Source organism: Myotis yumanensis, unplaced genomic scaffold (assembly GCF_028538775.1).
Source record: "Myotis yumanensis isolate MYYU_CA2020_CCGP unplaced genomic scaffold, mMyoYum1.0.hap1 SCAF_19, whole genome shotgun sequence".
NCBI lineage: Eukaryota > Metazoa > Chordata > Mammalia > Chiroptera > Vespertilionidae > Myotis > Myotis yumanensis.
The window spans coordinates 1,169,997-1,197,450 of record NW_027223770.1 but is presented as its reverse complement, the minus strand read 5'-3'; the positions used below and the strand labels follow the sequence as shown (position 1 = coordinate 1,197,450).

Below are 27,454 nucleotides of genomic sequence, written 5' to 3'. Positions count from 1 at the left end.
TTTGTGATACAGTTTAATAGTCATAATCATCTTTTATTGATTTTAAATAGATTTTAAAAGAATGTCTTTGCAAACCATGTTTCTCCAATATATTTGTTACAATAAACAACATTTATGAAAATATTAGTTAAATCTTTTGCAGAGGAAGTGGGAAAAAGTGAGGGGAGAATATTTCAAAACTAACCTTCAGTGTTAGGCCTACATATTTGGCAATGATCATAGAAAATTATAGATTTGTGACAGTGAAACGTCAAAAGTGCAGTGCATCCAGCCAAAAGGAATGCCAGTTCCGCTAGAGACTTGATTTTGCAAAATTAACACAGCATAACCAATGCCATTCATATTTCAAAACAGAACCAATTTTGTCTTTGTGATTTCTGACATAGTTTCTGGGCTGTTAGAAATTAGAAAATTCTGGCTGAAGATCTTGTTACTTTCCTGTAAATCACATGAAAAACTTCGTATTTTATTACTAATGGTTATTATCTTTAAATGTTGAATAGCCTCCATGGTAATATTTTCATAAAAGGGATACTTTACATTTCATTTTCTTCAGAATACACTGAACAACAAAAAAGTGCATCAACTTAATTTAAAAATCAGTAGTGTCAAATGTATTATTTGGGCATCTAATTTCCTTTCTAATTACCGTAGTTTATTGGCTATTGTTGTTAACCTGTGCCTAATTTATAAATTAAACTTCATCACAGCTATGTATGTATAGAAAAAATATAGCATATATACATATATGTGGTTTGGCAGTATCTACAGTTTTACACACCCACGGGGGGTCTTGGAATGTATCCCCAGGAATAAGGGGGAAATACTGCATAATCAGGTTCACATATTTTTAAACTATTAAATAGTAGTTTTGAATAAAACCCATCAAAATCTTAAATAATCTCTGATCTGGATTAAACCATGATAGGATCAATTATTTTTTTTAATTCAAATTTATTTATTCATCAGTAAAACGTATTATTTAACAATGTTCCTAGAGAATAAGCTTCCTATGTGTAAGAAGTGGTAATCTAGTTACACTGCTATCATAGGCCATTTACAAAGCTGCTGATATGCGGTATTAGGATATCTTTCCACACTGATGTTTGAGCAAATCATACTGAAACCAGAGATAACCATTCCTGAAACAAGGAATCATCTCTATATTAGTATTTCGTTGTCATGGTGCTGTCTTGGTATTTTAAGCACAACGGATTTTTCTGAATGATTATGATAGATTAAGGCATTACATCTCTTTTAAAAACGGTTATTGAGACGATACAGATGATAGCTCTGCTGCCTAGAAAGACACACGCTGTCCCTGGGACCCCCATCTGGAGTTTCGGCATGAGGCTAAGTTCACGATGCTCACAGCGTCTTGCCTTGATTCACCACAGGGGTCATTTCTCAGCAGCACCATATGCTGATTTCAAATGATACTGTTTACCTGCTAGTCTCTTGGCTGGATATAGAGTATTTTTCTTATTAAAAATACTTAATAATCTACTCAGTCTTTGTAAACTTTCCATCTTTGCAAGCACTCCCTGCGTGGCTGCTGCACTTTTCTTCCATCATCTTCTTCACGTAACTGAGTGGTCCCTTCCCTTCGAAGGAGGAAGGGTTTTTGAAGGAGCCTCCAATTCTATCCCATAATGTGAAGTACTGTCCATAGTTATAGTCGAAGAACATGTGGTGATCTGTATGATGAGCTGAGCCATTAATAAATGGCCTTAAGATTTGGGGGACACGAAAATCACCATCATGAATGGAAATTGTCCAGATGTTGACCAAGATGTACAAACCCAAATAAACCACCTTGTGCAGTGGAAAGATGAAAGGATATATGTGGTAAGGCAGACTCTGAAGGAAGCCATCCACAGGGTGAAAAGCATGACTTGCAAACGGAGTAGGAATCTTCCAGATGTGATGAGGCTTATGGATGTGCTGCAGAAGAAAAGAACACCATCAGCACTACACACTTCACCGAGGTCAGCACGCAGCTGAGCGTGTCATACTCATGCTGTGGAGAAGACTTACCTAAAAACCCCTTCGAAACTAGCAGAATCACTTTATAAAATGCCTTCCTTTTTTACTTGCCAAACAGTGAAACTTTAGCACCAACACTCCAGACTCATAAAAAATACAAGCAAAATACACCTGGTATTTTCATCACTATGGTTACTTAGGTATTTACCATAATTAGAGGAAATTCTTGGAAATAGAGAACTAATTTATAATTTCAAACTGCTTAAATGTATACTATTTTTCCTTTTTTTTGGTCACCTCAGCTTGCCCTACATCCCACTATAGGGCACTCCATACTGCATCCCCCCCAGAACCAGGGACCCTTATCATGGCTTCTCTCCGGATGCCCAGGCCATCCTCCAACCGTCAATCTTTAGTGTCTAAGTATCATCTGAGAAGTTTGATAAAGTGACATCTGAGTTCTAGCTCCATGATTGCGATGGATTAAGTGTAGAGTGGGAACCAGATATCAATTTTTAATAAGGACCCAGGGAGTCTGAGGACCCTCTTTGAAAATACTGCTAGATTGCAACACTTGCTGTAGAATTTTAGTTAGAACGAGGTATGTGGCAAATCACAATTCAGTCAATAAAATTCCATGTTCCTCAATCTGCATCAGTGGTCAATCTATAAATCAGTGGAATCTATAGTTTTGTTCAAATGGGCAACAAAATTCAGTGAGAACATCAGTTGGGAACCTGGTAACTCCATCCTCCCTACTAACCCGGATCCCAGCTAGCCTAGCCTGAAGGGCACCAATCTGGACTAAAGGTATCCAGTGGGACTGACCCAGGATCAAGAAACTCAAATTATTCTTGAAGTTTTACACAAGGATCCTGAGTGGTGGGATTCATTGACTAAAACAACAAATCAGGTCAAGCATAGGATTTTTTTTAAAAAAATATTTCTTTATTGATTTCAGAGAGGAAGGGAGAGGGAGAGAGGTAGAAACATCAATGATGAGAGAGAATCATTGACCGGCTGCCTCCTGCACACCCCCCCACTGGGGATCAAGCCCACTGAGCTAAACTTGTTAGGGCAGGATTTTTCTTTTTTTTTTTTTGTAAGCCACATCAGATTACTGAACTCAGGCATATTTCTATGTGGAGGAAGGGAGTGGGAGAGATAGATAGAAACATCAATAATGAGAGAGACTCATTGATCAGTTGCCTCCTGCACGCCCCCCACTGGGGATCAAGCCCGCAATCCCGGCATGTGCCCTTGACTGGAATTGAACCCGGGACCCTTCAGTCCGCAGGTCGACGCTCTATCCACTGAGCCAAACCGGTTAGGGCGATTTCTGTTTTTTAAAATTGAATTTATTAGAGTGACATTGGTTAATAGGGTCATATAGGTTTCAAGCGTACAATCCTATCACACATGCTCTGTATATAGTATGGTGTGCCCACCACCCAGTGTCACATCATCTTCTGTTATCATGTATTTGTCCCCCAATTACTACCCACCCTCCCTCTTCCCTCTGGTAACCACCATCCTGTTGTCTGTGTCTATGAGTTTCAGTTTTATATATATTCATATATACTATTGTTTTCTTTCCCTAAAAAATGACGTACCTTATACACAAGTCTATGATGAAGGCCTCTGTGGATCCAGTAGATCAGCATGTCAGTGAAGAAGAGGAAGGACAGTACACTAACAATGAGGTGAAACCAGCCTAGGAGAGAGAACAGTGCACAGTGGAATCCACAGTCACCTCCTAGGATTAGCATTTCTTTTTTACATGTCTAAAAGCAAAGTATGAACCTAGACTCAAATATTACAAACTATCGGTTTTGGCCAAACACATTATAAATTCATCTCCTTTGACTCTCTGGAATCTGCTCATTTCCTCCTTTTCTTCCTATAAAAACTTGAAAATGCTCCACCTAAAATCTTTCTTAATTATACTATTAAGCTATTTATGAGACAGAAAAAAGATATTCCTGAAGCATGGATATTATTTAAATCTCTGAGAATAAGTCTATTTAATAATCTTCCTTCATAAACATGTCTTTATACATTATCTCCCTGGTTAGAATTTTATTTTTCACTAAATACCTCAAACTGAGCATTTACTCCATAACCCAGCCCTTTCTGATTTTTCCAACGTCATCTATTCCTGTCCTAACCAGGCTGGGTTACTCAACGTCCTCCCAGCATCTTGGAAGTCTTGCCGCTATACCGTTACTCATCGGCTTCCATGCGTCCAGAATGCCCTTCCGCCATTGATTTTCACTCACAATCCCATCACTTTTCAAAGCCTAGTCAAGTCATCACCTTGGTGTGTGATTTCTGTTTCCTCCCTTAACTAACTGATCTTTACTTAGAAAGCAGGGGCTGGGGCTGACCCACCACTTATTGGTTGAGAAACGTGGGCGAGTTACTAAAATTCTCTGCAAACTTAATTTACTCACCTATAAAGCAGAATAATAGAACCTACCTCATACAACTTATGTAGGATAAAATGAATTAAGACGTGAAAAGCTTAAATCTGTAGCTGGTACTTATTAACACTCAATAAATGTTAACTATTATTCTTACTGTTTAATACTAGACACTAGAATGTATCTTGATGGGATAATTTCAGAATTTCACAAAAAGTGAGCTTAGTTACTGTAGGACTGTTTATAATAGACAAAAAGAAAGACTCTAAAGGTCTAAAAATTAGAGCTCATTTAAATAAACTATGGCTATCTACAGAATGAGAAACTAACTAACATTAGATAATGCTAATATTTATAGGCATAACAATATGGGCATAGATATTGTTAACAGCAAAAAAAAAAAAAAAAAATGGACTCCAAAGCAGTATGCATAGTGAGGTTTCATTTTTATAATGTAGATAATGAAGTATACAGGCATAGAGGACATGTCAGATGATTTACAGTTTCTAGTAGAAAGATAATTGATTTTTTAAAATCTGTATTTTCTGATTTTCCATAATTGTTATGTATTACTTGAGTTATTTTTTTTAGAAGTTTGATTTCAATACAGGGTAGCAAATGCAAAGGCTTATATATCTGATCATGCCAATCTTTCTCCAGGCACAATTTCATCTAAAACAAAGATTTAAAATTGACAGATAAACTTAAGTAAATGCACATTATATGGCAAGACATAAATGCATAAAATAATATTAACAAATATTAAAAACAACTGAGCAATTTCTAATTATTTTATATTTTTATTGATTTCAGAGAGGAAGGGAGAGGGAGAGAGAGAGAGTAGCATCAATGATGAGAGAGAATCATTGATTGGCTGCCTCCTGCATATCCTCTGCTGGGGATCAAGCCCACAACCCGGGAATGTGCCCTTAACCGGAATTGAACCCGGGACCCTTCAGTCCATAGGGCAATGTTCTATCCACTGAACCAAACCAGCCAGGGCTTTCTAATTATTTTAAAAGAAGGAAAAGGCAGGTTAGGCTCTTTAGAAACACCAGCTTGGGCTGACCTTGCTATTCACTTACCACTTGGAAAGCCTCCTACATCATCATACAACTTGCTGTAACCCCTGAGCTCCAGCAGGAACAGCGCGACAGTGGGAATGCTTATCCACGGCAGTGCCTGGACAGTGAACATGATCTCTCGATAGACTTGGTTCTGAAAATGAAATTTCCAATACTTAAAAATCACTGCTCATTAAGCAACACCAGCACAGAGTTGTTTGGGGTTGGATTTTTAGAATCTCCTGTATTTTTTTTTTTTTTTATAAAATATGTTTTTACTGATTTTTTGAGAGAGAAAGGGAGAGGGATAGAGAGATAGAAACATCGATGAGAGAAACATCATCGATTGGCGGCCTCCTGTATGCTCCCTACTGGGGATTGAGCCCAACTGGGGCATGTGCCCTGATGGAGAATCGAATCATGATCTCTTGGTTCCTGGGTAGATGCTCAACCACTGATCAACACCAACTGGGGCATGTGCCCTGATGGAGAATCGAATCATGATCTCTTGGTTCCTGGGTAGATGCTCAACCACTGATCAACACCGGCCGGCCTAGAATCTCTCTTATATGAACAAGCTAATTCCCAAAACGTTTCTATTAAAATGTTAATACGTGGGAATGGGTCAGAAAAAATTCCTTTTGTTCTGAGCAAAAACAATAAATATTTAAGATTCTCAAGCTTATTCTCCTTTCAACAAATTTGTATTCTAAATTTCGATTTTACTGAATAATTATTTCTTTCATAGTTAACTTCCATCCATAATCCTCTTTTTCCTCAGTTCTTGGAGACTTGTATTTGACAAATACAAATAACTGAAACAGAGAAATTATTATAAACTAAAATTACTGTGTTTGGATCCTCTAGCTAAAGAAAAATATACATAGCAAAATTTATTTCAGTTATGAGTCAAATATAAAAATAACTACACAAATGTGTGCATTTATTTATCACTATTAGCAGAGAAATTCTTTTTTTTTTTTTTAATATTTTTATTGACTTCAGAGAGGAAGGGAGAGGGAGAGATAGAAACATCAATGATGAGAGAAAATCATTGACTGGCTGCCTCCTGCACACCCCTTACTAGGGATCGATCCTGCAACCCTGCATGTGCCCTTGACTAGAATTGAACCAGAGACCCTTCAGTTCACAGGCCGATGCACTATCCACTGAGCCAAATCAGCCAGGACTAAAGAAATTCTTTGTAACTAAATTTACGAAGTACCAGGCTTTTAGTTTAAAAAAAAAAGTTGGATTCATTATTTGTTTAAATTAAGGAAGGAGATGTGGGATTAGCCCTACCAAAAACATATAACCCACCTGGGGCTGGTTTCAAAAACTTTACTTATTTAATCTGAATAGCTCACAAATTCATCACATTGTGTTTTCTTTTTACTGTAACAGTAGTTAAAATAGGTAAGAAAATCACTTACCTTTAGAAATTGTGGATGTTTCATTAAAGAATGATCAAAGATAAAATAATAGCTGAGTGTTGCAAAGACAAAATAAAGGATATAAGCCCCAAGGTTTGTCACAATCAGGAGGCTGAGAGTCTGTCGGAAGAAGTTGTCCTCTGGCCACGTGGCTGGGTATACGTATGGTGTGAAAACATAACGATCGGCAGCACTGAGAACGAGGTCCATCTCTGCACCTGGAGAAACAGGTGCCACAGTTACACGCTGTCATTTCTCAAAGCAACGTTTTCAGAAAAACGACCCGAAGTGCCTGCTTTAATAAGCATGTGTAGAAGTCTGCTCCTGCCGGAACCCCCGGAATGCCCATCTTCAGAGCTAGAAGGGATCTGAAGTACCATCTCTAGTCTAGTCTCTTCATGTTGTAGAAGGGGGCACCAAAGCTCAGTTAGAGAAACCGAGACCCGGTTAGTTTTTTCTTTAAGGTTTAGCATTTCCATGGATAAATGTGGATCCAATTCCTTTTCAGTGTTCTTTCGTATTATGCCCAAGGGCAACACAGCAGGTAGTAAAGATGTGGAATGCAAGGCACTAGGTACCCAGGCAAATGGTTTCCTCTTTAAGCTACAAGTTTTAGCAGCCTCTCTTCTAAAAAAAACACCTCCCATTTCAGAGATTTTTGCTTCAGTGCTGAAACTTAATTTCCTAAAAGGTATCTATGTTGCCACCACAAGCACAGAAGTCAGGCACTATCTGTTCTTATGACAGAAGGAAAGACCACTCTCATCGACAGAACAAAGGTAGATATATTCTTAATGTTAAGAATTAGAATACATTTATTCCTTCCACCACGAAGCAATGCTCTAGATCAGTGGTTGGCAAACTGCGGCTCGCGAGCCACATGTGGCTCTTTGGCCCCTTGAGTGTGGCTCTTCCACAAAATACCGACTTCTGTGCAGGGGCCACAAAGTTTCAATCGCACTGTACATGCGCGCCTGCATGTGGTATTTTGTGGAAGAGCCACACTAAAGGGGCCAAAGAGCCGCATGTGGCTCGCGAGCTGCAGTTTGCCAACCACTGCTCTAGATTATGGGCTAGGAAACTGGGGCCTGAGTCAAATCCAGAACCTGTTTCTGTAAACAACAAGCACCCACCCCTCCCAGGCCTTCACCACACTATTGCCTGTGTCCATCACATGGTCTTTATCTGCTACATACTGGACCATATAAATAAGTATCAATTTATGAAATAAAATTAAAAAATTAAAATAACTCTTTACAATGTTTATATAATTACTTATTTACAGCCTATTTCCCCTACTAGATTCCCCACTGATTCCACACAAGAATTTAGACTTTTTAAAAATCATGCATACATGTAGTTTAAAATAATTACTGTAAAGTGAGATACAGAGAGAAGTGTTGTTTCATACGTACAGCACAATTATCACCTCACTTCCAGCCCTGTGGGTAACCATCTTTATTCGTTCCTATGAATCCTTACAGTATTTTTAAATGTAAGAGCCAATTACAAATTTTTATTTCCCCCCTTCTTTATAAAAAGTGACATATTATATACACTGTCACACATTCTTTTCTCTTACCATGTATTTTGGAGATCTTTCCATCATAAGAATATCCTCCTTTTTGTTTTTAATAAAGTAGCTTTATTAAGATACAATTCATAGGGAATCATTCAAAAGTTTTTAGCATATTCTCACAGATGTGCAATCATCACTATCCTATTTCAGAACACTCTCATCACCTCCAAAAGAAACTCATTCTCCATACTGTTGAGCTTCTGAGACATGTACATTGTTTGCCATCCAATTTAAGGAGTTTTGGGCCATAATTTCTTAAAACAACCATTTTACTAGTTTTCTCTCTACTCTTTTGGGACTCCCATTATGTGTATGGTGGTTTCCTTGATGGTATCCTCCAAGTCTCGAGACTGTTAATTCTTCTTCATTCTTACTTTCTGTTCCTCAGATTGGATAAATCTCAATTGCTCTATCTTCAAATTCTTTGTTCTCTTCACTCAAATATGATGTTAAGTTCATTTGAAACTTGTTATATTTTCAACTCTTGAATTTTCATTTGGTTCTTTTCTTTAAAAAATAAATTCTATCACTTTATTGATAGTCTCTATTTGCTGGGATATTGTTCTCTTACTTTCTTTGAGTTATTTAGGTGGTGTTCTTTAAACATCTGTAGTAGCCAATTTTAAAGTCTTTTCCCAGGAAATCTGGGCTTTCTTAGAGATTGTTTCAATTGACTGCTTTCTTGTGCATGCACAGGCCATAATTACCTGCTCCTTTGTGTGTCCCATAAGGAACATTTTATATCACATAATGGGCAGCTCTGGAAATCAGATTCCCCATGGGCCTTCCTCAGGGTTTCATGTTGCTGTTATTTTAGTGACTTCTCCAGACTGTTTGTATAACACCTATATTCTTTGTTGTGTGCAGCTACTGAAGTCTTTATTCACTAATGAGTGAACAGAATTTCTTAAATGCCTTAAACCACCAGCCTTTGTGAGGTGCTGTGTGTAGGGCCATGCTTTCAATGTTTCCGTGGGCAGTTTACAACTCTGACTTAGCCTTCACTTCCTGCTTGCACAGACCTGCAAGGTCAGCCAGAAGTGAGAGATTAGGGCCTTCTTCCATCTTCTTGGGTACACAACCCTTCCCGTGGATATCATTCTGGATTCCCAACAAAATGTTAGAGCTTTGCAAAGACTCCTATGGACATTCCTCAGTGTTTCCTTTTAAGAGTTTTGGTCCGGCTCTTGTTAGTGCTGTCTCCTAAAACTATAAGGTTAAGCAATCACCACCGATTTTCTTGACAAAAACCTTGGGGATAAAGAAGAACCTTAAGAATAAAGTTTTTCAGAGAATTGCCAGAGAGGTCAAATAGTGAAAATTCTCTGGGTTGGGGCTTTTTGGGGAACTGCAAACCTGTCTTGTCCCTCCCAGGGTTGCTAGGCTGTAGTGCTTCACAACTCCTATAGATGTAAGGCTAATTTTCAAGGCTCCCACAAAGCTGGGGGAAGGGGACAGAAATAAGGAAAGCTAAAATGCCACAAAGCTTCCTGCTCTTTTTGTGTCTCAGTCATTTTTCTAGAATAAACTTTCCTAGGATTATTGTAAATCTTTAATTCCTAGAGTTCTACAAAAATTGACCTTGGCAACTTTTGTCAGTGTTTTGTTGCTTTTATAAAAAAGCAGACTTTCCGAGGAGGTTCTTACTCTGCTATTCTGGAAGTCACCATCTCCTTTTTTATAGTACAAGGCTACCTTTTTTTTTTTTTTTTAATGAAACATTTGGTTTCAGATGTATTTTGCAATTCAGAATTTCTAGATTTCTCCAAGGTAAAAACATCTTCCTACTAGTAAACACAAATATTTGTTTAGAAAAATGAATATTCACATTAAATGGATGTACACTGCAAACAGTATAATAATTTATATAGTAACTATATGTAGTAATAAACAAATATAGAATTGTATAGACTAAAACAGTTATTACTTCTATTTTTAAAGGAAAATATTTGGTAAACTTTCAAATACATTTCAAAGTTAAATAACTGCATGTATGTGAGTCTATATATGTAATACATTTTCATGAAATCTGGTAGCTGGAGGATCTTGTGGAGAAGGGCCCATGAGGTTAGAATTAGACATTGATGATGAGCCAGGATCAGGATTCTCAAGTGATAAAGCAACGCTACTCAAGATGGCCTCCTGAAAAGATTTCTACCAATGTCATCTGTCATATTAAAGGTTTCTGCTCCACCAATGCTGTCTGTCACCATAATGCCTTCAGTAATTTTTCCACTTGTATTCACAATGTAGCCATCAACGCAGTCATGACTTTCTTCATGCTTGTGTTTAACAACCTTTCAGTAGTTTCCCCACCATCCAAGAATGCATAACAGAAGCATCATGATCGATGTCCAACATTTCTTCAATGTCAGATTCTGCTGACTTATTTATGGTTTTGGCTGTTAAAATATCTGGTCTACTTAATGAAGTCAGGTATCATCTTCTCATTGGTGATACAAAATGTTGCAAAAATTTTTATTTGCAGGTTCATTTTCAAACTTTATTGTCACTACAGTGTTCAGCATTTAATAACGCTGATTTATCAATATCATTTCAAGCATTAGCAATTTGGAAAACAAGATCTTTATGATTGACTTTTTTTATCTTCTAGAATTTTTTTCCTTTTTATTAAATTTATTGGGGTGGCACTAGTTAACAAACTTATACAGGTTTCAGGTGCACAATTCCACAGCAAATCATCTGTATACTGTGTGTTCACCACCCTCAGTAAAATTTCCATCCATCACCATTTATCCCCTCTATACTGTCCTCCCCTCCATGGGGGGGCCTCTCCCCCTACAATCACCACTGTGTCCATGTCCATGCGTTCTTTTATTCTCTTTTGCTCAAACCCTCCATGCACCATCCCCCCGCCCCAAGCCCACTTCCCTCAATAGCTATCAGCCTACTCTCTACCTATGAGTCTGTTTGTTCATTAGATTATATGGTATTTGTCTTTCTCTAATTGGTTTATTTCACTGAGCAAAATGCTCTCCAGGTCCATCCATCCTGTCACAAAGGGTAAAATTTCCTTCTTTTTTTTATGGCCAAGTAGTATTCCATTGTGTAAATGTACCACATATTTTTTTATCCAATTATCTACCAATGGGCATTTGGGTTACATCCAAATCTTGGCTATGGTAAATAATGCTGCAATTAACACAGGGGTGCATATATTTTTTCAAATTAGTGTTTCAGGATTCTTTGGATAAATTCCCAAAAGTGGAAAAGCTTTTTATTTTTAATTGAGTTTATTGGGGTCATAATGGTCTGTAAAACCATGCAGATTTCAAGTTACAACTCAATAAAACATCATCTGTGCACTGCACTGTGTGCCCATTGTCCCAAGCAAGTCTCTTTCCATCCCCATTTTTCCCGCCTTTGCCCACTTCTACCTAGTCTCCACGGCCCTTTCCCTCTGGTTGTCGCCACACTGTTATCTGCATCTCTGTGTTATGTATACATGTGTGGGGTTTCTTTTTCTGGTGCTAATTTGTAGGTCTCTGTTAACTACTGCAGGTACTACAAACACTTATTTTTCCCAGCGTGTAACACACCATGGTATAAAGGCTGTATCTCAGTCACAGTGGGTGGAAAGCAAATGAAAAAAACATTATTTTAACAAAAAAGTTGAGGAGAGTGCACTAAAGAACTGTCTAGGATGTGTTACTGAATCAGGCTGAAGATTTTGGCATAAAGATGCCCAGGAATTTTGTGAGACTGATTCAAACACTTTAGGTCAGTGATGGCGAACCTATGACACGTGTGTCAGAGTGACACGCGAACTCATTTTTTTGGTTGATTTTACTTTGTTAAATGGCATTTAAATATATAAAATAAATATCAAAAATATAAGTCTTTGTTTTACTATGGTTGCAAATATCAAAAATTTCTATATGTGACATGGCACCAGAATTAAGTTAGGGTTTTTCAAAATGCTGACATGCCGAGCTCAAAAGGTTCGCCATCACTGCTTTAGGTGGTGGTTTTTTCTATCACTGCCAACTTTATCTGTGTGTGTCTGAAGCACTGGTATTGCTCCTGCAGTCTGAAGTAGCTTTTGGAATGTAAAACAAATACAGAACTATTTCATCACCATTGAAAATTTATTCAGCATTCAGGTCTTCATCAGATATTATCTCAGCAAATTCATCAAGGTAATGTTTAGCTACTTCAGGATCAGAGTATTTACCAGACTTTCAGATATTTTTCACCACACTGCTTCCTAAATTTCTGAATCTCTCCTTCTTAATAGTACTGTTAGTGTAGGTAGCTAGATATTATTAAAGAAAGGGAGCAAAGTAAATGAGATATTATTTTTTTAAAAATATATTTTATTGATTTTTTACAGAGAGGAAGGGAGAGAGATAGAGAGTTAGAAACATCGATGAGAGAGAAACATCGATCAGCTGCCTCCTGCACATCTCCCACTGGGGATGTGCCCGCAACCCAGGCACATGCCCTCGACCGGAATCGAACCTGGGACCTTTCAGTCCGCAGGCTGACGCTCTATCCACTGAGCCAAACCGGTTTCGGCAATGAGATATTATTAAGCCTAATAAACCAGGGAGCTGAACTGGACAATAAGCTGGCTTGCTTCCCTAGGAAGTTAGTTTCACACACCCCATTGGGAACTATAGGTCTGTGCCCCACAGATCACTGGGGGGAATCTACACTAATAAAAGGGAAACATACAAACTGACCATCCCTCCACTACACCACCAGCCGATCAGGGAAAGTATGCAAATTAACCCAGCAAAGATGGCGGCGGCCATGGAGCTGGAGGCTTGGGTTGCCCCCGGTGACGTAGGAAGCCAAGCTTCCCGCCTGCCCTGGCCACCGCTGAAGGAGTGGCTGGGAGCCTGGGTAGCTGGGGGCGACGCAGGCTTCCAGCCCGCCCTGGCCTCTGCTTAAGGAGGGACTAGGGGCCTGAGATTCCGGGGGGCATGGCCAGCCTGCAAACAGCCCTCAACCCCTCACCCAGGCTGACCAGGCACCCCAGCGGGACCCTCCACCCTGAAGGGGCTCTGGTCAGCCTGAAAATGGCCCTCAGCCTCTTACCTAGGCTGGCCACACCCCCATGGAGTAAGAGTCCCCGCTAGGGGCCTGGCCAGCCTGAAAACAGTCCTCAGCCCCTCACCCAGGCTCGCCACGCCCCCATGGGATGAGGGTCCCCGCTGGGGGCATGGCTAGCCTGCAAACAGCCATCAGCCCATCACCCGGGCTGGCCAGGCACCCTAGCGGGAACCCCCACCCTGAAGGGGGAGTGGCCAGCTTGAAAACAGCCCTCAGTCCCTCACCCAGGCTGGCCACGCTCCCCCAGCGGGGACCCTCACACCATGGGGGCGTGGCCGGCCTGCAATCACCACAGGCCCCTCGCCCAGGCCACCCCATGCCCTAAGGGAACCCCCACCCTGATCTGGGTCACCCTTCAGGGAAAACCAGCTGGCCCCCACCCGTGCACCAGGGCTCTAAAATAATAAAAGGGTAATATGCTAATTAGACTGGGAGACCTTCTAGGAAACCTTCCAGACATTCTTCTGGACAAAGCCATGGTGGCAGGGCTGAGGTAGAGGCGGTTAGAGGCCAAAAGGGGAGGGCAGTTGTGGGTGATCAGGCCGGTGGGGGTGGGGGCAGATGGGGGTGAGAAGACCAGCAGGGGGGCCAGTTGGGGGCAAGCAGGCTGGCAGGGAAGGCAGTTATGGGCGAGCACACTGGCAAGGGGGGCATTTGGGGGCGAGCAGGCTGGCGGCGGGGGGCAGTTGGGGGCGAGCAGGCCGGCCGGCAGAGTGGTTAGGGGCAATCATGCAGGCAGGCAGATGAGCGGTTAGGAGGCAGCAGTCCCGGATTGTGAGAGGGATGTCCAACTGCTGGTTTAGCCCCAATCCCTGTAAACTGGCAGTAGGACATCCTTCCAGGGGTCACAGATTGGAGAGGGTGCAGGCCGGGCAGAGGGACACCCCCCTCACCTGTACATGAATTTCGTGCACAGGACCACTAGTCTATATATATAAAGAGGTAATATGCTAATTGGTCCTAACGGTATCCCAGGCACGACCGGTCAACAAGGTGGGTGGGGCTGTGGGGCTGAGTGGCGGGAATCCGGGTCGAGCAAGATTTCATCCCACCCAGGCAGACTCCCCTGCAGCCCCACAGCCAAATCCCAAAGTGGACCCGGGGTTTACTAAACTTTATTGGAGCTGCTCCCCACAACCCCACCCCCTGCCCCAGGACCATGCTGCCCGAAGCAGGGCAGCCCGGCAGCCTCCTGACAGGCGGCCCGGGAGAGCAGAGTGAAGCGGGGGCAGCAGGGAGCCTTAGAGGGGCAGGGCAGCTGGAGCCAAGTTTCCGGGAGTCTGAGGAGAGCACCTGACAAGAGCCCGGACTGCAAAGAAGAGGAAGCAGCCACAGGGAGCTCTTCCAATCCCCCTGCATGGACACCCTACCCCAGCCTCCGCACCCCTGGGGGGACGGGGAGGCTGACAGGTCCGGGAGAAGAACCAGACTCGGGGGTAGCTGCAGCCCACACCTCCAACTCCCGATCTCTTCCCCCCGCTACCCCCCGCCAGGGGCGCCCACAACAATAGCACACCAGCAATGACCCGTCAGCACCCCGAGGCAACTGGGGCCCATGGTCCGCTGCTGTTGGGCCCCCACCACTGGGGCCGGGCACGCCTCTCCTCCCTACAACTCCAGATCCCGGTGGAGGCAGGCCCGAGCAGCCCCCCAGGGTCAGACCCATCCCCCCCCCCCCAGTTGGGGTTCTTATCCCAGCATCAAGAAGGGTTCAGGAAATCTGGAGAAGGCTGTGCGTAGATTAAACAGGAGTCCAGAGACGAAGCATAATTTTGAAAGGCATTTGGGGGTCAGAGGAGCCTAGTTTAAAGGAAACTAAGATCTAAGTTTTAAGTTCTCCTCGTCTCAGGACCCCATGCTTTTTATTAACACAACTTGTCCTGAGGTGAGGCAGAGACATACACTTCAAAGGATCAGTGTTTCCAATACAGAGGCATTGTCAGCATGTGGGAATTAGCCTACGGCTGTTCAGGTGTTTGGCCAGTAGGAGGCAGTAACATGTAGATTAAGATGCCCTGAGCTGTTGGGCAGCCAAGCAATCATCCCTTTTCAGGTTTGGGGAAATGCCTTTAGCCATGTTGAGTCCCCAAGTTCCATCAACCTTTTAATGAAACACTTGAAATTATGACATGCTGGAATTGGCTTCTGGCACCCTGCCCCCACCCCCCTCACAGCAGCAGCACTGTCTCTGCAGTGGCAATGCACTGAACCTTGCTGGGGGCCGCAGCTAAACCCGCCCTCCTAGCTTGCCTGGCCCCACCCTGGCTTGGCTCCCACCCAACTCCAGGAGATGGGTGCCCTGCCCTGTGCACTTACAGCTGTGAAACAGCCACATTTAAAGAATGGCACCAAATGGGGAGGTTTGACTGTTACTCCCCCTTCGGCCTCACCGCTCCCCTAGTGCCCCCCGATCCCCCACCAGCGCCTCCAGGAAAGACGACTGCTATAGGGCTGCTGGCCAGAGCCTGCCCTCCAAGGCTCACCGAACCCTCTGCAAAGCTCTGAAACCTACAGTCCCAGGAAACAGTCATGCCCTCCTCCCCTAATCAGCACCTGCTACCTGCGAGGATACCCGTGGGCAGTTGGGGGCAAGCAGGCCAGCGGGGGGGGAGGGGGGGGCAGTTGGGGGCGGGCAGGCTGGCAGACAGATTGGTTAGGGGAGATCAGGCAGGCAGGCAGGTGAGTGGTTAGAAGCCAGCGGTCCCAGATTGTGAGAGGGATGTCCGACTGCCAGTCCCGAGGGGTCCCAGATTGCAGGCCAGGCTGAGGCACCGCCCCCCCCCCCCCCACGCCGTGCACGAATTTCATGCACCGGGCCACTAGTAGAACAATAAAGGGGAGGGAAGCACATGTACAGTAGAAGCAAAGGTAGCGAACTCAACCTGGGAAAGGATGGGATTGGTTAATGGACACAGGACCCTGGAAGATCTAGGAAGTGAATTGGCTAGAGGGAGGACGCAGTGCCAGCCAGGAAATATTGGAAATTGTTTGGTTAGTTTGAAGGAGTGCCTTACCTTCCCAACCCCAAGATAATATAACCAGCCTAACAAAGACAAAGGGCGGCTCCCTCTCTCCCGCCTTCCTTCCCTCCAAGTAACACCGGCTTGCCTCATTTGCTCACGCAAAATGTCTGGACACTGCCCTATTTCTGGGCCTGTTGAAGACAAGGCTGAAGTTTTTTCAGAGTGTGACAGAGTTGGCCCTGGGACAGCCCTTTGCATTTACTTCAGCTTCAATAAAATTTATCACTTATTCTCCCAGATGTGGGTCTCCTAGATGATTTCCTTGTGACCCCATTTCCAGCGGCAATACTAACATTCATCTTCAGCAGCACCTCTTCCTGATATATTCTAGTTAATGTCATGATCAACAAAGCAATCAGTGGCATTTATTTACTTCCTTATCAAATTTACTTAATGAAAACATGGTTAGGATCATCATTTTCTAACCCATGCAATGGTTCTTTACTTTTCATCCTTATCAGTCCTCATTGCCAGTGTAAAACATTTGCATCTATCTTCCTGTTCTTCCCTTTTTATTTTTTTTATTTTTTAATTAAATCTTTATTGTTCAAATTACATTTGTTCCTCTTCCCCCCCCCCCCCCGTAACTCCCCTCCTCCCAGTTCCCGCCCCACCCTCCGCCCTCACTCCTCACCCACTGTCCTCATCCATAGGTGCACGATTTTTGTCCAGTCTCTTCCCGCATCTCCCATTCCCCTCCACCCCCCCCCCCAAGAATAGTCTGTCCATTCCCTTTCTATGTCCCTGATTCATTATAATCACCAGTTCATTCTGTACATCAGATTATTTATTCACTTGATTCTTAGATTCACTTGTTGATAGATGCATGTTTGTTGTTCACAATTTGTATCTTTACCTTTTTCTTCTTCCTCTTCTTAAAGGATACCGTTCAGCATTTCGTATAATACTGGTTTAGTGGTGATGAACTCCTTTAGCTTTTCCTTATCTGTGAAGCTCTTTATCTGACCTTCAATTCTGAATGATAGCTTTGCTGGATAAAGTAACCTTGGTTGTAGGTTCTTGGTATTCAGCACTTTGAATATTTCTTGCCATTCCCTTCTGGCCTGCAAAGTTTCTGTTGAGAAATCAGCTGACAGTCGTATGGGTATTCCCTTGTAGGTAATTGAGTCTCTTTCTCTTGCTGCTTTTAAGATTCTCTCTTTGTCTTTTGCTCTTGGCATTTTAATTATGATGTGTCTTGGTGTGGTCCTCTTTGGATTCCTTTTGTTTGGGGTTCTCTGCGCTTCTTGGACCTGTAAGTCCATTTCTTTCACCAGGTGGGGGAAGTTTTCTGCCATTATTTCTTCAAATAGTTTTTCAATATCTTGCTGTCTCTCATCTTCTGGCACCCCAATAATTCTGACATTAGTGCGCTTGAAGCTGTCCCAGAGGCTCCTTACACTATCTTCATATTTTCAGATTCTTTTTTCATTTTGCTTTTCCGGTTGGGTGTTTTTTGCTTCTTCGCATTTCAAATCTTTGGCTTGATTCTTGTGCTCCTCTGGTCTGCTATTGGGTATAATATTCTTTATTTCAGTCCGTGTATGCTTAATTTCTAGTTTCTTTATCGTAGCATCGAGGGTCTCATTAGTTTTTGTGAGGCTCTCCACAAGTTTATTGCAAGCCCTCAAAATTGCGTTTTTTAGCTCCATATCCTCCATTTCTGTCATGTTTTTTTGTCTCCGCATTTTTTATGCTTTCTTGGTGCACCCCCTTGTGGTCTTTGTGCGCAGTCTTGTTCTAGTTAAGCCTTGATTTTTTTAGTTAATACTGAGGGATCTGACCACCAGGCCGACTGGCTGTGAGAATCAGCTGTGTGGAAAACTTCTGTCCTCTGGGGAGGTGCTAATCTAGCCTTTGCCTGAGGCGATCCGGCAAATGGCTCTGCGCAGGGCTTGGGTGGGGCGGGATCAACAGGGCGGGTGGAGGGAGCAGTTATGGCTGCTCTCAGTCCCTTCCCAGAGGCTCTGCTTCTCAGAACCCCGGCAGCCGCTGCAAACCTCGGAGAGAAAGCTGCCCTCAGATTCCAACTGATGCCGGACAATCCCGCTTCTCCCGTCTGAGTCTGAGTCCCTAGAGACTCGCCTGGATCTGGAGCCCAGAGTCTGAGACTACCTCCCGACTGAAAACGACAACCGTGCCCTCAGCCACCAGCCCGCTTTGCGCGCGCACCTCGGTACCTTTGTATTTTCCACACTGCGCCTCCTCTGAGCCTCGGTTTGCTGTTCTCTTTCCTTCTAGTTGAAGAGTCTCTCCTCAGCCAGCTTTCCTGTGGTTCTGGGTGATGTCTGTTCCGTCTTTTAGTTGTATTTTTGAAGTGGTTGTTTGCGGCGGCAGTCTCCGGTGTTTACCTATGCCGCCATCTTGGTTCTCCCTCAGCAAGTCTGTTCTTCCCTTTTTTAAAAATATATTTTTTATTGATATCAGAGAGCAATGGAGAGGGAGAGAGAGATAGTAACATCAATGATGAGAGAGAATCATTGATCAGCTGCCTCCTGCAAGCCCTACACTGGGGATGGAGCCTGCAACCCAGGCACGTGCCCTGACCAGGAATCGAAATGTGACCTCCTGGTTCATAGGTCGACGCTCAACCACTGAACCATACCAGTCAGGCCTGTCTTTCTATTCTTCGAGTCACTTATTCTTTAGTACAATGCTTCACAGACATACCAGGCACAAGCTCTTACAATACCTCCATGTTCTTTAATGTTACTAATCACAGATGTTTCCATTCATTCTGTTATTCACAGATTACCTTTAACTATTTTTCATTCTCACATATAATTAAACCCAAACTAACAAAACAGTACAAACAAAAAATAGAGGAAGGACCTGGTAGGTACACCAAGATCAGCTGGAGTCAAGTTTTGCTATTAAATGACTTTGAACACCATTTTTTAACATTTTAATCCTCACCTGAGGATATGTTTTTATTGAATATTTTAGAGAAATATAAGTGTGAGAGAAACGTTGACCGGTTGCCCCCCATACGTGTCCCAACCAGGGATTGAACCCACAATCTAGGTATGTGCTCTAAACAGGAATTGAACCCACCACCATTCTGACATACAAAATGATGCTCCAACCACTGAGCCACCTGACCAGGGCAGAGGTCAAATTTTAAAAGAACTTTTGGTTTTCAGGTCTTTCCAGACTTTGAAACTGTGGCTAAGGGACTGTGGACCTATGTTCCTTTGTGTGATTTCTCTGTTGTTTATTCAACCTACATATAGACACCTGGATAGAAACTAACCTTTGCTATTACTAGTACAAGCAATGCTACAATGACTAACCCTATATTGGTAAACTCCTACAACCAAAGAACTTCTAGGAATTCTCCTACAAGGTCAAAGAGTAATTGCACTGGTAGCTTTAGTAAATATTGTGAAATTGCTTCTCATAGGAGTTGTGCTACTTTGCAAGTCCATAGTAATGTAGGATAGTCCCTATTTCCATACAACATTAACAACCGAGAATATCATCACACTTTTGGATATTCATTAATCTCATAGCAAAGAAATGATATCTTGCTGCATATTTATTTGTAAATTAATCTTTATTGTTGAGATTACAGATATCCCTCTCCTCCCCTCCCCCATAGCTCCCCTTCACCCAGGACCCACCCCACCCTATTGTCTGTTTCCATAGGAAATGCATACATGTATATAAGATCTTTGTCTAATCTCTTCCCGCACTCCCCACACCCTCTTCCCTCTGAGAAACATCAGTCTGTTCCATTTCCATGCATCTGATTCTTTTCCATTCACCAGTTTATTCTGTTGATCAGATTTTTTATTCGTTTGATTTTTAGATTCAATTGTTGATAGATATGTATTTGTTGCCACTTTGTTGTTCATATTTTTTATCTTTACTTTTTTCTTCTTCTTCCTCTGCTTAAAGAATACCCTTCAGCATTTCATGAAATACTGGTTTGGTGGTGATGAACTCCTTTTGCTTTTTCTTGTCTGTGAAGCTCTTTATCTGACCTTCAATTCTAAATGATAGCTTTGCTTGGTAGAATAATCTTGGTTGAGGTTCTTGCTATTCATCACTTTGAATATTTCTTGCCACTCCCTTCTGGCCTGAATAGTTTCTGTTGAGCAATCAGCTGACGATCGTATGGACACTCCCTTGTAGGTAACTAACTGCTTTTCTTTTGCTGCTTTTAAAATTCCCTTTGTCTTTGGCCCTTGGCATTTTAATTATGATGTGTCTTGGTGTGGTCGTCTTTGGATTCCTCTTGTTTGGGATTCTCTGTGCTTCCTGGATTTATAAGTCTATTTCTTTCACCAGGTAGGGGAAGTTTTCTGTCATTATTTCTTCAAATAGGTTTTCAATATCTGGCTCTATCTCTTTCTTCTGGCACTCCCATAATTCGGATGCTGGTACACTTGAAGTTGTCCCAAAGGCTCCATACACTATCTTCTTATTTTTGGATTCTTTTTTCTTTTTGCTCTTCTGGTTGGGATTTTTGCTTCCTCTTATTTTAAATCATTGATTTGATTTTCGGGATCCTCTAGTCTACTGTTGAATCTCAGTATATTATTCTTTATTTCAGTCAGTGTATGCTTAATTTTTGACTAGTCCTTTTCCATTCTGTTGGCATTCTAAGATCTTTAAAAGTCTCACTAAGTTCCTTGGAGGTTTCTAGAAGACTCTTGAGTAACCTTATAACTGTGGTTTTGAACTCTATATCCAGTAGTTTGCTTCTTCCATTTCTTTCATTTGTGCCATGTTTCTTTGTCCCTGTATTTTGGCTGCTTCCCTGTGTTTGTTTCTATGTAAGTCTCCTTGAGTTGATAGAGTGGCCTTGTGTAGTAGCTGTCCTATAGGGCCCAGTGGCTCAGCCTCAGCAATCACCTGAGGTAGACACTCTTGATGGGCTATATGCACAATTTTGTTGTAGTTAAGCCTTGATTGCTGTTGGTGTCACTGGGAGGAATTGACCTCCAGGCCAATTGGCTGTGGGGACCAGCTGTGTCTACAATGGAAGAGGGAAGAGCTGTTGTACAGGAGACACCCTAGTGGAGTAGGGCTTGCTTCAGTGGGGCTTTGGTGCTCACTGAGTTTGCCCCTTGAGTGTGTCGCTTATAGATGTGAAGAGCTGTAATCTAATATGGTCTCACACTGATCACTGGGTACACTGGCTCTTGGGTCTCCAGGAAGGGGCAGTCAGCCAGTGCCTGGGGCCACCCAGCAAGAACTTCAGAGAGATCTGCAGATTCCCCCTCTTTGTATTGGGTTTAGAAGTGCCCAGACGAGGCCCAGCTGTGAAGCAAGGCTGGCTGGTGGTGGTGCTGGGACTTGGGCCTTTTATTGATAGGTTTGGGGCTCCCTGACTCAGCTGCAGCTGGTTTGACAGAGTTTTAGCTTGAGAAATGACAGGCCATTAATATGCAAAAGCCGCTGACTACAGCTTGGGTGGGGTTGTAAATTGGGTGGGCCAGGTCTCAGGGAATCACCAGGGCAGAGCAAACAGAAATGGCTGCCAGTCAGCCCTGCACTGGAGCAGTCCCTACACGGGAACAATGACCGCTGTGAACACCAGTCCGGCAGAAAGCCACCCCCAAGTTCCTGCTCCAATGCCAGACAGTCCAGTTTCTCCCCATGTTTCTGGGTCCTCCAGAGTCTCTCCCGGCGCCAGAGCTCAGAGGAAGTGGGAGCTTGTAAATTCAGTTTGTGGCCTTTTAAGAAGAGCTGCTGGGTCTCCAGCAGCCTGTGTGTCACTCAGCCCCAATCCCCACTGGTTTTTACAGTCCATAGTTCTTAATGCCCATAGGGCTTTCTTTCCCCAGCTCTGGAACCCTGGGCTAGGGGTCTGGTGTGGGGCTGGGACCTCTTGTCCTCCGGGCGGCCTCCACAGAGGCAATCTCCCTCCCAATTAAAAAAGTGGCACACCCAGCAGGACCAGCCCATTCCATGCTCCGCAGCTCCTACCAGTCTCAGTGTGCTTTCTTCTTTACCTCTCTAGTTGTAGTACTTCCACTCAGCCAGCTTTCTATTGGTTCTGGATGATAGTTGTTCTGTATTTTAGTTGTAATTTTGATGTCGTTGTGGGAGGCAGCAAGTGCCGCCATCTTGCTTCTCCTTGCATATTTATTTTATATTTGACTTATTGTAAGTGAGGTTGAACATCATTTTATCTATTTAGAATAATTTGTATTTTTTTTGTAAATTATCTGTTTTTGTCCATTGCCCATTTTCCCACTGGGTTTTTAGTCTCTTAAAATCAAATTCTAAAAGCTCTTTATGTATTAGGGTGTTTGTGATATGAGTTGGACATATTTTTTTCTCACTGAAATAAAATTTTAATTAATACCAAACGGCAGATATTGACATATATCCTTCATCATACATTGTTAATCATTCAATAATTAAATACCAAACACTGCTTTAGGTAATGAGCAAAGATTAAAATGAAATTAAACTTTTCATACATAGTTAATTTTAATTATACAAACCTATCTACATAAATAAAAACAGGTAAACTAAATTGTCAATTTTTTTTACATATGCATTCGAAAAACCTACTTTATTATATAACAGATTTTTGGCTTTAAAGGACACCCCTCCCCTGAATCAATCTGTTATATTGAGGTTTAACTAGAGCAGCGGTTCTCAACCTGTGGGTTGCGACCCCTTTGGTGGTCGAACGACCCTTTCACAGGGGTCGCCTAAGACCATCCTGCATATCAGATATTTACGTTACGATTCATAACAGTAGCAACATTACAGTTATGAAGTAGCAACGAAAATAATTTTATGGTTGGGTCACAACATGAGGAACTGTATTAAAAGGGCCAGAAGGTTGAGAACCACTGAACTAGATGGTAAACCAGTGCCTGGATGGGAGGAGGAAAAGTGCCTCAGTCAATCTACAGGCAGTTTTCAGAATTTTGGTTTCGATTCATTCTATTTGCTAAATGTTGCAAGTGGGCATTTATTAACATATTGCTGTAATTTCTTACATCTAATATAAAATCTTCTGAAATCAATAACACGATTGAAAAAATGCAACTCAATTTTGAAGTTTAGATTCAAATCCACATCTATAAAGTGGTGACAACATATCCACATTATAGACTGTTTAGGATTTAGAGACTAAGAACACAGTTTTGAGGCATCATCTGATACACAGAAAATAGTCAATTTATAGGAGCTATTATTACTACTGTAATGGGAGCCAAAGATGAGTTAAAACTACCTCAACCTAACTAAAAATAAGGTGCCACTTGATTTTTCTTTGAAAAATAATTAGCAGTCAATTAAACATTGGTGATACTAAAATATTAATATTTGTTATATTCTAGTTATTATAATTATTAACTCCTTCAACTCTTTGAAGAAACCCCAAGAGTTAGGTACCATTTTTTTATTTTACAGATGAAGCTGGGCACAAAAAATTCAAGTAACTTGCCCAGGACAGTCAAGTAAAACAATGGCTGAGCATCGACCTATGAACCAGAAGGTCATGACTTGATTCCTGGTCAGGGCACATGCTCGGGGTCAGGGGCGAGCAGGAGGCAGGCAATCAATGATTCTCATCATTGATGTTTCTCTCTCTCCCTTCCTCTCTGAAATCAATCAATAAATATATTTAAATAAAAAAAATACATGAAGTCTGGTTGTAAAATCCACTGATTTTAACCAAGTTCTACTGCCTCTTCGTCACTCTCAACTCTTTAGCTCTTTAATTTTTTAAATTCTCAGCAACTCTACAAGCTCATATAATTTTGCATATAATTTTAAGGGGCTGACCTCAGGGGCTCTACAAACCTGACGTTAAAGACATCTGCCAGATGGAAGAACATACCATGTTCATGGATTGGTAGAATCAACATCATTAAAATGTCCATACTACCCAAAGCAATCTATAAATTCAATGCATTTCCCATTAAAATACCAACGACATATTTCACAGACCTAGGACGAACTCTCCAAAAATTCATCTGGAATAAAAAAAGACCCCGAATAGCTGCAACGATGCTGAGAAAGAAGAACAAAGTAGGTGGGATCTCAACACCAGATATCAAGCTGTATTACAAAACCACTGTTCTCAAAACTGCCTAGTACTGGCACAAGAACAGACATATAGACCAATGGAATAGAATAGAGAACCCAGAAATCGACCCGAACCAATATGCTCAATTAATATTTGACAAAGGAGGCAAGAACATGCAATGGAGTCAAGACAGTCTCTTCAATAAATGGTGCTGGGAAAATTGGACAGATACATGCAAAAAAATGAAACTAGACCACCAACTTACACCATACACAAAAATAAACTCAAAATGGATAAAGGACTTAAATGTAAGACGGGAAACCATAAAAATACTAGAGGAATCCAAAGGCAACAAAATCTCAGACATGTGCCAAAGCAATTTCTCCACCAATACATCTCCTAGGACATTGGAAACTAAAGAGAAAATAAACAAACGGGACTACATCAAAATAAAAAGCTTCTGCACAGCAAAAGAAACCATCAACAAAACAACAAGAAAGCCCACTGCATGGGAGAACATATTTGCCAATGTTTTCACCGATAAGGGTTTCATTTCCATCATTTATAGGGAACTCATACAACTTAACAAAAGGAAGATAAACAATACAATCAAAAAATGGGCAAAGGACCTAAATAGATACCTTTCAAAATAGGACATTCAGAAAGCCAAGAGACATATGAAAACATGCTCAAAGTCACTAATCATCCGAGAGATGCAAATCAAAACAACAATGAGATATCATCTCACACCTGTCAGAATGGCTATCATCAACAAATCAACAAACGACAAGTGCTGGAGAGGATGCGGAGAAAAGGGAACACTTGTGCACTGCTGGTGGGAATGCAGACTGGTGCAGCCACTATGGAAGACAGTATGGAGTTTCCTCAAAAAGTTAAAAATGGACCTCCCATTTGACCCAGTGATCCCACTTCTAGGAATATATCCCAAGAAACCAGAAACACCAATCAGAAAGGATATATGCACCCATATGTTCATAGCAGCACAATTCACCATAGCTAAGATCTGGAAACAGCCTAAGTGCCCATCAGTAGATGAATGGATTAGAAAACTATGTACATCTACACGATGGAATACTATGCTGCTGTAAAAAAAGAAGGAACTCTTACCATTTGCAACAGCATGGATGGAACTGGAGAGCATTATGCTAAGTGAAATAAGCCAGTCAATGAAAGAAAAATACAACATGATCTCACTCATTTATGGATAATAAAGAGCATTATAAACTGATGAACAAAAATAGATACAGAGGCAGAGCAGCCTCGAACAGATTGTCAAACTACAGCGGGAAGGCTGGAGAGGTTTGGGGGGCGGAAGGGGGTGGTAAGAGATCAACTGAAGGACTTGTATGCATGCATATAAGCATAACCAATGGACACAAGACACTGGGGGGTAGGGCACACCGGGGGAATGTCACGGGGGGAAAAAAAGGAGACGTGTAATATTCTTTGTAATACTTTAAGCAATAAAACAAAATTTTAAAAAAAGAGTCAAAAAAATAAAGACATCTGCCAGAAATAGAAGCTTATAATAAATATTATTTTACCTTTGCAAAAACAAAGAAATCTTTTCTTAAAATGTAATTATCAATAAAACACAATTAAGCTTAGAATGACTGAGTCTACTATTACTATTTTGCTTTACCTTAAAAGTATAGTATATAGCTAAAACTTACTAAGAACCAAGTATTTTTAAAGCACTTTTATGTATTCCATTGCTTAATTCTCATAACCTCATTTCTCATAGCCCTAGTAATATTTAAAGCACTTTTATGTCTTCCATTGTTTAATTCTTATAACCTATCTCTTAATTCTATAACCCCCATTTTCTAGATGGGAAACTAAGATCAGGAGTATCTAAGTAACTTGTCCAGTAACCACAGAAACAAGCAGCAGCTGGGAGGTACGTTCCAGAGTCTGTCCACTTGGCTATTCCTTCATGTTATCTCTCGAGATATGACACATGCAAATGGGAAACTGAGATGCTATGTTAAGTACAATACGCAATGAATGGAAAGCACTCTTTAGAGATAAAGGGTCATGCACTTCTTACTGGTAGGTATTTATCATTACAAAGCTAAGGGAAAAAAGAAAGGAAGGTGATATAAATTCAGGTGCTACCAGGCTTGGCTAAACATGCCCAGCTACCCAAACTTTCCACGTTGGAAACTTTGTCTACAACCGAGGTGATGTCTTCTACACGAGCCCAATGCACTCGGCTCTCCTTGGAGGATGCTAAGCTGGTGGATTTCCTCCTCTCTAACCTCCTCCACGGTGGCTGTGCCCCCAGTCCCGGCCGCGGTCAGCGGGAGTCCCCTTCCCCTAAAAACAAGCGGAGCCTCTGTCCACCGGGAGGGAGCCCCTCACAGGGCGCAGCAGCGCCCGGGACGCCTTCCCTGCACAGGGGCCCCACAGCCACCAGCAACACGTCCTCTTCGCCAGCCCCTTCCGCCAGCCAGGCCGTCTCGGCGCCGAAATACCGCTCCAGCCGGGCAGCGGCCCCGATGCCCCCCGACCCCCGCCGGGCCAGCGGCGCCGTCCCAGCCCCGTCCCGTTTCCCGGTGTCCGCTCACCTGCCGCCTCCGTGTGTAACTGGGAACCACGCAGGTTCCCGGGCCCGCGGACGGTCGGCGGAGGAGCCCCGGGTCCGTTCCGCCCGCTCCCCCGGGACGGCCGGTGCCGGCCTCAGCGCGGCCCCACCCGCTCCGCTCCCTTTCGCGCCCGCCGCCCCCTACCTACCTGGGAGCTCGGCCGCGGCTCGGGCGGCGGCACTGCGCATCCAGTGGCGAGTCCAGCTCACTGGCCGGGTCCGGGCAGGGCCGGGCCGCCTAGTGGTGCTGCCTACGG

General features: G+C 42.5%; 1 protein-coding gene across 2 annotated transcripts; it reads right to left on the bottom strand.

Moving 5' to 3' along the window:
* Nucleotides 1-27,449, bottom strand: SC5D (sterol-C5-desaturase). Of its 2 annotated transcripts, none has more exons than XM_070399894.1 (5): nt 27,347-27,449; nt 6,907-7,124; nt 5,495-5,627; nt 3,600-3,700; nt 1-1,944 (listed from the first exon to the last, which is right to left on the bottom strand). In XM_070399894.1, exons 1-5 carry the CDS (start codon nt 27,384-27,386, stop codon nt 1,504-1,506), a joined length of 933 nt encoding a protein of 310 aa, XP_070255995.1. In that variant the 5' UTR covers nt 27,387-27,449; the 3' UTR covers nt 1-1,503. The 2 variants fall into 2 exon arrangements, with proteins under 2 accessions (XP_070255995.1, XP_070255996.1); XM_070399895.1 differs by lacking the exon at nt 27,347-27,449 and adding an exon at nt 18,768-19,001.
* Nucleotides 27,450-27,454: the final 5 nt, after the last annotated feature.

Excerpts from the sequence above, each read along its gene's own strand:
- SC5D (XM_070399894.1), bottom strand. The coding sequence starts at position 27,386 with ATGCGCAGTGCCGCCGCCCGAGCCGCGGCCGAGCTCCCAG. Across the intron at positions 7,125-27,346 it reads AGCCGCGGCCGAGCTCCCAG|GTGCAGAGATGGACCTCGTT; the intron begins GTAGGTAGGGGG and ends CTGTTTCTCCAG. Across the intron at positions 3,701-5,494 it reads TGTAGGAGGCTTTCCAAGTG|GCTGGTTTCACCTCATTGTT; the intron begins GTAAGTGAATAG and ends TCTCTCTCCTAG.